The sequence below is a fragment of the Brachypodium distachyon genome, chromosome 2 (assembly GCF_000005505.3).
Source record: "Brachypodium distachyon strain Bd21 chromosome 2, Brachypodium_distachyon_v3.0, whole genome shotgun sequence".
NCBI lineage: Eukaryota > Viridiplantae > Streptophyta > Magnoliopsida > Poales > Poaceae > Brachypodium > Brachypodium distachyon.
In genome coordinates, this window is record NC_016132.3 from 11,414,579 (window position 1) to 11,424,089 (window position 9,511).

At 45.8% G+C, this 9,511-nt stretch overlaps 2 protein-coding genes across 4 annotated transcripts; one reads left to right on the forward strand and one right to left on the reverse strand.

Annotated features, from left to right (window-relative positions):
• Positions 1-213: 213 nt before the first annotated feature.
• On the forward strand, positions 214-961 carry LOC100837071 (16.9 kDa class I heat shock protein 3). Its single transcript, XM_010232579.3, has one exon. The coding sequence runs from the start codon at positions 324-326 to the stop codon at positions 765-767; it is 444 nt and encodes a 147-aa protein (XP_010230881.1). The 5' UTR covers positions 214-323; the 3' UTR covers positions 768-961.
• Positions 962-6,026: 5,065 nt separating this feature from the next.
• LOC100826019 (protein SRC2) lies at positions 6,027-8,345 on the reverse strand. Of its 3 annotated transcripts, none has more exons than XM_024459224.1 (3): positions 6,828-8,345; positions 6,621-6,748; positions 6,027-6,409 (listed from the first exon to the last, which is right to left on the reverse strand). In XM_024459224.1, exon 1 carries the CDS (start codon positions 8,279-8,281, stop codon positions 7,400-7,402), a length of 882 nt encoding a protein of 293 aa, XP_024314992.1. In that variant the 5' UTR covers positions 8,282-8,345; the 3' UTR covers positions 6,027-6,409; positions 6,621-6,748; positions 6,828-7,399. The 3 variants fall into 3 exon arrangements, with proteins under 3 accessions (XP_024314992.1, XP_024314991.1, XP_014753956.1); XM_024459223.1 differs by having other exon boundaries at positions 6,027-6,494; XM_014898470.2 differs by having other exon boundaries at positions 6,027-6,748.
• Between the last annotated feature and the right edge of the window lie 1,166 nt (positions 8,346-9,511).

Below are 9,511 nucleotides of genomic sequence, written 5' to 3' on the forward strand. Positions count from 1 at the left end.
CACTTAATAATGTCGAGAACAGAAATTTACAATGTAACAAAAGACTAAATTTTCCGTGTAAGATAAAGGAGAGAGACCAAAGGTCCAGCAGGCAGGAGAGTGCTCTCGAACCTTGCGGGTCCTTCCCGAAGAAAACAAGGCTGAGCTGGAAAGAAAAACCGAAAGAAGGTACAGAGGACTCGAGATGCTTCACAACGAGTCCTATAAATACCTCTCGTCTGGTGCCGCACCCTTCAACCCAAGAAGCCAGTAAGTACAAATCGCAAACATCACACCGAGCAAATCCAATACATCTATCTCTCCTCTGAGTTAACCCGACGACAATGTCGCTCGTGAGGCGCAGCGCATTCGACCCCTTCGCCGACTTCTGGGACCCTCTGGACGTGTTCCGCTCCATCGTCCCCGCAGCGTCCGGCAGCGAGACCGCCGCTTTCGCCAACGCCCGTGTGGACTGGAAGGAGACCCCGGAGGCGCACGTGTTCAAGGCCGACCTCCCCGGCGTGAAGAAAGAGGAGGTCAAGGTGGAGGTGGAGGACGGCAACGTGCTCGTGATCAGCGGCGAGCGCAGCAAGGAGAAGGAGGAGAAGAGCGACAAGTGGCACCGCGTGGAGCGCAGCAGCGGGGCGTTCGTGAGGCGGTTCCGCCTGCCGGAGAACGCCAAGGTGGAGCAGGTGAAGGCCGGGCTGGAGAACGGCGTGCTCACGGTCACCGTGCCCAAAGCCGAGGTGAAGAAGCCTGAGGTGAAGGCCATCGAGATCTCTGGCTGAACCTGAACCTGAACGCTTGTCTTGATGTGGTGTGTGTAAGAGTCGTGTTTGGTCCAAGTCTGGCAGCGGTTGACTCGATCTGTGAGTCAAGGCTCCATTGTCGCCTTTCTGTTTGCGTATGAATAAATGAATAGGAATAAATCAATCAGTTTGTACTAATATTCTGAACGCAAACAACGACTGTTTCGATTTCACCTTTTTTTTATAGTTTCGAAATAGATGATGTTTTAGCATCCTGAAAAGTTAAAAACTCACGGACAGTTGTCATTCGTTTAGTCACAAACTTGTCATTCGTTTAGTCAGAAACTCCAACGGACAGTTGATGTGCGCGTATAATTTGCTTACGCGAACTTTCAGCGCTCACGGACGCTGTTCAGTTTCGCCTTTTTTCTTTTACTAGTATTTGGTTGAAAACTAATAAAGATTTTTGTTTACCATTGTGAAAAGTCAGAAAGGTAAAACAAAAATCGTTAATGCTTTTAAACGTGCATTATATTTTTTTCTGACTTTTCACAATGCATAGTCAGAAAGCTATCATATTATTCATGAGTAACTCGATTAGTCATGAATAAATATGCATACAAATACAGTCTCATAGTTTGCCCATGGTAGCCCGAAAATGTATTATTCGAATCAATTTCATTTAAATTATGCCCTTCAATTGATGCATAATCACTAAGATCTCTGATTGGTGCCGATGGCCATGAATACCGGTGTAGGCATGGGTAAGACCAATGGGTAAAGTCGTGTGTGGAACTGTGGATAATTGGTATACTTGTGAAATAGTATGGATATGAGTATGGTAGTGCCACCTTTGAATTTCAGGGATGTTTTCATAGAAGTTGGTTGGAGAAGTTCGGGAAATTGGTCTGACCAAACCACTAGATCAGAGATTGCACGACAAAAATATGCTTGACGCTCGGTGAAAACTATGTGACGTTCCTGTTCCAGCGTCACGCAGCTGAGTGAGACCTCCAGGCACGTGATGTTTTTAGACATATCGTCTCAGTTATTTTAGAGCTAACGTCACCGGTTACATTCTGTTATGCCTGGAAACCCGTTCACAATTTTTTTTTGAGGGGCAAAGGCAATAGGTCAAAATACATATTGACATATAATAATGAAACAAAGGTAAACTGTGCATGCAAATAAAAGGAGACTAATTTTTTTCTCTTCACTCGATGCCAAACATAGTTTAATTCTTCCATGAATAGCCTTCTGCATATATAGGGCCTGGGCTGTAGACTTATTAAAAATGAAATCATTTCTTGTCTTCCATATACTCCATGCCACAAAAACTATTTTTATGTGGAAAGGAATCTGCAGTTGCAGTTTTTCCTTCGGACGAGTTACATTTACATGAACATTGATCTTAGCAGTGAATTGAAGACATACTTTCGCAAAAAATGTCATGGCAAGAGGGCGCTAATCACCCATGGCTGTGTCTTAAATGAGTCGCCATGGCCAGGATCTAGACGCCTCTCCAGGGATCTGTCCTCCGCTCGTTGGTATCGAGCCGCCATGCCCACGACTGAGGAACCGTCGGCTGCAATCTGACTTCACTTGTCGAAATTTGACCACCAGCCACTGGAATCGAGCTGTTGTGTGCCTAATTGATTTGTCCTTGGAAAATAATAAATTGCTCTTGCAAAGTTTTGGCGAAAGGGCTGCATCAGAGCAATTAATTCCATTTTCTATAAAGTTTGGCAGTGCTGCTGCAGCATACATTTCTCCCAAAAATTTAGGAGAATTGAAGGAAGCTTCCTTTGTGGTCCCTGTTAGGATTAGATTCCAACAACTCATATTTATCCGGTTGGTGAGATATAAACCAAACCGTGATCTCTTTCTGATCTTGTGCATTGTAAACAAACTCCATGTATATCTCTTTGACATATAAATACGCGGCTTTCTATGGGAGGTAGAAACGCTTCCCATGTTTACATGGTATCAGAGCCACTCTTCCATCTAAACTAGCGTTCTCATCTATCCACCACCCGCCATCCATGGCTTCCTCCACAAGTGTTCCTGCGTCCCTAAGCGCACCACCATCGGAGAAGCTGACCAGGGAGAACTTCCTCCTATGGAAAGCGCAGGTGCTCCCAGCTCTGCGTGGAGCGCAGATGACTGGCCTGCTCGACGCCACCGACGCCGAGCCGGAGAAGAAGATCTCCGTCACCCGCGATGACAAGACCACCGCGGAAGTCGCCAATCTGACGTACACCTCCTGGATCATCAGAGATCAACAGGTTGTTGGCTATTTGCTAAACTCTCTCTCGAAGGAAATCCTTACGCAGGGCATCAGGATGGAGCATGCACATGAGATTTGGGATGCGATTGTGAAGATGTTCTCTTTGCAATCCCGCTCGTGGATTACCAATCTGGGTCAAGCCCTCGCCAACACCAAGAAGGGCAACATGACAACGGCGCAGTACATCTCCAAGATGAAGGCACTTGGTGACGAGCTCGTCGCTGCTGGCCGCAAGCTCGATGAAGCCGAGCTGGTCGAGTACATCCTTGCGGGACTCGAATCTGAGTACAACCCGCTGGTCACCTCCCTCAACAACACTGACACGCTCTCTATAAGCGAGCCCTATGCACAACTTTCCTCTTATGATGCTTGTCAGGAGATGCTCGCTGAGTCAGGAGGAGGCAGAGGAGGCTTCCAAACCTCCGCCAACGCCGCAACTCGCGGACGTGGAGGCAACCATGGCCACGGTGGAAACCGTGGCCGTGGACGCGGCAGAGGCGGTGGCCGCAATGCTCCAGCCGCCAACAACAATCAAGGTGGACGTGGTCGTGGCGGATCGTCTACTCGACGAGACGTCACATGCCAAATTTGCCAGAAAGTTGGTCACCCGGCCAATGAATGCTGGTATCGTTACGAGGAGGACGACTACAACAACGAGCATGGGGCAAACCTTGCCTCATACGGCGTCGCCACCAACTGGTACGCCGATACAGGTGCGACGGACCACATCACCGGCGAGCTAGACCGGCTGATTACATGAGAGAAGTACAAGGGCAAGGATCAAGTGCACACTGCAAGTGGAGCAGGTATGGACATCGCGCATGTTGGTCATACTGTTGTGCCTACCCCTAGCCGAAATCTTCATCTCAGAAATATCTTCCATGTTCCAAGTGCATCCAAAAGTTACTTTCTGTTAACAAACTTGTTTATGATAACAATGCCTTTTATGAATTTCATCCCAAATATTTCTTGATAAAGGATCGGGCCACGACGAAACATCTTCTTAGCGGACCCAGCCATGGTGGACTCTATCCCTTGAAGTCATCATCATCGTCTCGAGCTAGCAAGCAAGCCCATGTCGCCACAAAAGTTTCTACCACCAAATGGCATAGTCGTCTTGGTCATCCATCTTTTTCCTTACGTAGTTCAACAAATTCTTAGCAATAATAAACTTTCGTTTGTCAACGATCATAGTCTTGAATCCGTTTGTGATGCATGTCAGTGTGCTAAAAGTCATCAGTTACCGTATCCAGTTTCTACTAGTATCTCTACCACTCCTTTGCAACTTGTGTTTTCTGATGTATAGGGTCTTGCACCATCTTCTGTTGGAAGACATTTATATTATGTGAGCTTTATTGATGACTTTAGCAAATTCACATGGATATATCTCCTTAAAAAGAAATCTGATGTATTTTCAGTCTTTCATAATTTCAAGAACTTTGTTGAACGGAAATTTGATAGAAAAATCATTGCCATGCAAACTGATTGGGGAGGAGAATATGAGAAATTGAATTCTTTGTTTCAAACTCTTGGCATCTCACATCATGTGTCATGTCCTCATGCGCATCAACAGAAAGGCTCCGCCGAGCGCAAATATAGACACATTGTTGACGTTGGTCTCTCTTTGTTAGCCCATGCATCCATGCCATTAAAATTTTGGGATGAGGCCTTTCTCACTGCTACATATCTCATTGATCTCCTACCAAGCAAAGTCATCAATTTTGACACCAACCAAGCGACTCCTTAACATCACACCACACGAATAAAATCTTCGTGTGTTTGGTTGTGCTTGCTGGCCACATCTTCGACCATACAACACACGCAAACTTGCGTTTCAGTCTAAGCGATGTGTGTTCCTAGGCTATAGTCCTTTGCATAAAGGTGTCAAGTGCCTTGATGTTGCCACAGGTCACGTTTACATCTCTCGTGACGTGGTCTTCGACGAATCTGTCTTTCCCTTTCACGAGCTACAACCAAATGCCGGAGCTCTTCTTTGCAAAGAAGTTCTTCTCCTTCCTGAGAATCTCCACCCAAAATCGGCATCTAATCAAGGGGGCATAACATGTATTGATCATATGCATAGTCCTACTTCTACTTGTGTGCAGAACCGTGGAGAAAATCAAGGAGAAAATCCGGATGAAGATGATGCAGATCCCAGCCAAAACAGTGTTGGGAATTATCCGCAGGCAACCGACACGGAAAGCGAGGAGGATTCGGTAGAGCAATCTTCCTCGGATCATGCGCCTGCCCAAAGCGTGTCCGGATCAGCGGCAGGCGAATCTGCCTCGTTGCGCGCGTCCTCCTGCGTGGCCCCACGTGGGCAAACCGCGTCGCCAGGAGAATCTGCCTCGAGGGGCGAGCCGAGTCAGGAGGGGGCTCGCATGCAAGGATCTTCTGCGCCAGCGGAATCTTCACCAACCAGCACACACTCTTCTAGATCATCTGCGGCTGGTCAACCTGCTGATCAACCTGTAGCAAGGCGTACCAGACTCCAACACGGTAAAAGGTTTCCTAGAATTCGGAAAGATGGAACTATTCCGTATGGTATGCTATGTGTCACAGGTGAACCAAGCGATCTTCAAGACACCTTAGATGACAAGAACTGGAAGAAAGCGATGAATGAAGAGTATGATGCTCTCATGAAAAATGAGACATGGCATCTTGTTCCTGCAAGTCAAGGTAAAAACATAATTGACTGCAAATGGGTTTACAGAATCAAAAGAAAAGCTAATGGCACAATAGACAGGTACAAGGCACGTTTGGTAGCAAAAGGCTTTAAACAGAGACATGTTATAGATTATGAGGATACTTTTAGTCCTGTTGTTAAAGCTGCTACTATTAGACTTGTTCTTGCTATTGTTGTATCCAAGGGATGGGATTTGAGACAGCTAGATGTTCAGAATGCGTTCCTTCATGGTATTCTGGAAGAGGAGGTCTATATGAGACAACCACCAGGTTATGAAAATGCACAAGCTTCCTACCATGTCTGCAAACTTGATAAAAGCTCTTTATGGGTTGAAGCAAGCCCCAAGAGCCTGGTATTCAAAGTTAAGCTCAAAGCTACAAGATCTTGGTTTCAAACCATCAAAGTCAGATACATCTCTCTTCATATACAGTAAGGCAGGTATAACAATATTTGTGCTCATTTATGTTGATGACATAATTGTTACAAGTTCATCAAGTAAGACCATTCCTGCTCTACTAGAAGATTTAAGAACACACTTTGCTTTGAAAGATTTAGGAGACTTGCATTATTTTCTAGGCATTGAAGTTAAGAAGACTAATGATGGTTTGATTTTGTGCCAAGAAAAATATGCTACTGAATTGCTTGATAGGGTCGGTATGAAAGATTGTAAGCCTCCACCAACTCCATTATCTACTTCGGAGAAACTATCTGCACATGAAGGCGAACCACTGTGTGCTGAAGATGGAACAAGATATAGGAGTATTGTTGGTGCACTTCAATACTTAACTCTCACCTGACCAGATATATCACACTCTGTTAATAAGATATGTCAGTTCTTGCATGCTCCAACCTCAGAACACTAGACTGCAGCCAAGCGGATATTGAGATACATCAAAGGCACACCAGGAGTTGGACTAACCTTCAGGAGATCCTCTTCTATGCTGGTGAGTGCCTTCTTAGATGCTGATTGAGCTGGTTGTGTTGATGACAGAAGATCAACAGGAGGTTTTGCCATCTTCCTCGGTCCGAATCTAGTGTCTTGGAGCGCTAGAAAGCAAGCAACGGTGTCAAGATCGAGTACTGAATCTGAGTACAAGGCATTAGGAAATGCCACGTCAGAAACTACCTGGGTAGAATCCACACTTGATGAACTTGGTGTCAAGCGGAATCAAGCAGCGTGTCTATGGTGTGACAACTTGGGTGCCACCTATCTATCTGCTAACCCAATATTTCATGCAAGAACTAAACACATTGAGATAGATTATCACTTTGTTCGAGAACAAGTTGCGAACAAACTTCTGGATGTCAGATTTATCTCTTCTCAAGATCAAGTTGCAGACGGCTTCACCAAGGCATTGCCAGTACGAAGCTTACAAAAGTTCAGACGTAATCTCAACGTAGGGAAGTTGTGATTAAGGGGGAGTGTTAGGATTAGATTCCAACAACTCATGTTTATCCGGTTGGTGAGATATAAACCAAACCGTGATCTCCTCCTGATCTTGTGCATTGTAAACAAACTCCATGTATATCTCTTTGACATATAAATATACACTATGCGGCCTCCTACGGTCCCACGTTGATAGTCCCGTCAGCTCCTAATCCTCTTGACTTTGCACTTAGGGCATAAAAAAGCCAAAATGATCTTGCACATTTCAATGATTTCAGTTTCTTTACTCATTTTCAATGCACATAACAAATTTACAAGGACATACTCCGTTCATAACCAGACTGTAAGATTTTGAAACTCATCCCATCATTGAAGCCGGCGTCATAGGCAGCGTCGGCCTCGAAATCACCGACCATGTCACCGAGCATCATCCCACCAACTGCACCACCGAGGAGCCCGAGGCCTAACCCCATCCCCATGCCTCCTCTCTGCCTCGCTGGTGCAGCCATAGGCGGTGTCGTGTATCCATATATTGTCGGTGGTGGTGCAGCATTGTATCCATATGGTGATGGAGTATACCCATATCCATATGGTTGTGGAGGATAAGCACCATATGGTGTGCAATAAGACATAATTGGTGGGTACGCCAATGCCGCTTGTGATTCTGGGTATGTGGCGACATGTGCCATTGCCTTCCCGGAATCTTGAGCATACTTGATATACTGGTCTTCTTTGGCCTTTATTACGTTGGCAGCCAGAACTGTCTCGGCTTTGATGTCGGTGAACTTGTAGCAGAAATACAGTACGCCATGGGCACGTCCAGTCAAGGGCCGGCGCACCTGGTAGGTCACTGTCTTGAGGTCGTTGCTAGCAACCGCTCCATGTTGAAGATCATTTAGGGGCACAAATATTTCACCGACGTCATGGTGACCGAAGAAGGTCGCCTCGGCGCGCAACAAGACATGGAGGGCAAGGCCGCGGATGTCCACACTTGGGGGGATTGGGAAGCTGAACTTGGCATTCCAAGTGGGATTTCTTCCACCGTCGCGGTCAACTTGGGTGCAGTGAGTAAGCATGCGGGAGTCACCGCCAGAGATGGAGGCAATTGCATAAATGCGAATCTGGGAGAAGAACGTCACCTTCTTGAGGTCGCTCGCCGAGATCAGTGTTACCTCGAGAATCCGGTACGCCATGGCTGATGTTATCGAAAAATGAAATGGTCAGCCGGTTAACGTAGGACTAGGTGGAGGAGGAGGCTCCTTGAAAAGTAGCCCCTCAACTTGGAAAACGGTCATATGTCACAACTTAAAAGGAACGGCTATGTTTGGTGGTGTTGTAATCTGGTACTAAAGATAGATAGAATAGGGTTGTGGTTTGAGACTCCTAGTTTTTTTGTGGTCTAGCATTTTTTTCGCTCCTCAAACATCGTGTTCTTTGGCGGATCTCTTTGTTTAAATGCACATATGAATCAGTGGTACTAAATTTCAACTCTGCATAAAAAACTGCTTGGAACTCGTTTTCCATGTGCAAGAGATGTCGAAAGAATTTAAACAAAGACATCTCTTGCACGGACATTGTCAATGAAATAATCTTTCGCCTTGAATGTGCTCGGGATCTCAGACCTCTCACTTTGGCGGAGCATAATCTATACAAAGTTCTTAAAGGTGGGTGCCTGGGCATGGCGGCACTGGAAAGAGCAATGTGGCGCCAACGCTCCAGGTTCCTGTGGATTAAGGAGGGAGATTCCAACACAAAGTTCTTCCATGCTAAGGCATCCTCCAGGCGGCATAAAAATCTTGTCAATTGTCTTCATGTTGGAGACATTGTCATTGCTGACCAAGATGCAAAGGAAGAAGCTCTTTGGCAGCATTTTCAGAATCTGATCGGGACTGCCCATGTTTCACCAGATGGCTCCACTTTAAATCTCCACTCTTTGCAGATGAATCAATGTCCCATGAATGAGTTAGATGACCCTTTCTCCATTGAGGAGTTGCGCACTGCCGTTTTCTCATTGCATCCTGAAAATGCCCCAGGGCCCGATGGATTTATGGGCGCCTTCTATCGAGCATGCTGGAATTTAATCAAATTTGATGTGCTCATTGCAGTCGACAAGTTCTTTTCAATGAACTCCCAAAATCTACATGTGCTAAATTCTGCGACTATGGTGCTCATCCCGAAATCTCCAGGTGCTTCCTCTCCTTCTGAATTTCGCCCAATTAGTCTGGTGCATAGCTTTGGTAAATGATATCCAAAATGTTAGCATTGAGACTGCAACCTCGGATGAATGACCTTGTGGACCAAAACCAGAATGCTTTCATTAGGAAAAGATCCATTCATGACAATTTTGTATATGTGCGAGCTATCGCCAGATCATTGCGACAAAAGAAAATTCCGGCAATCTTGTTGAAACTGGATATCACCAA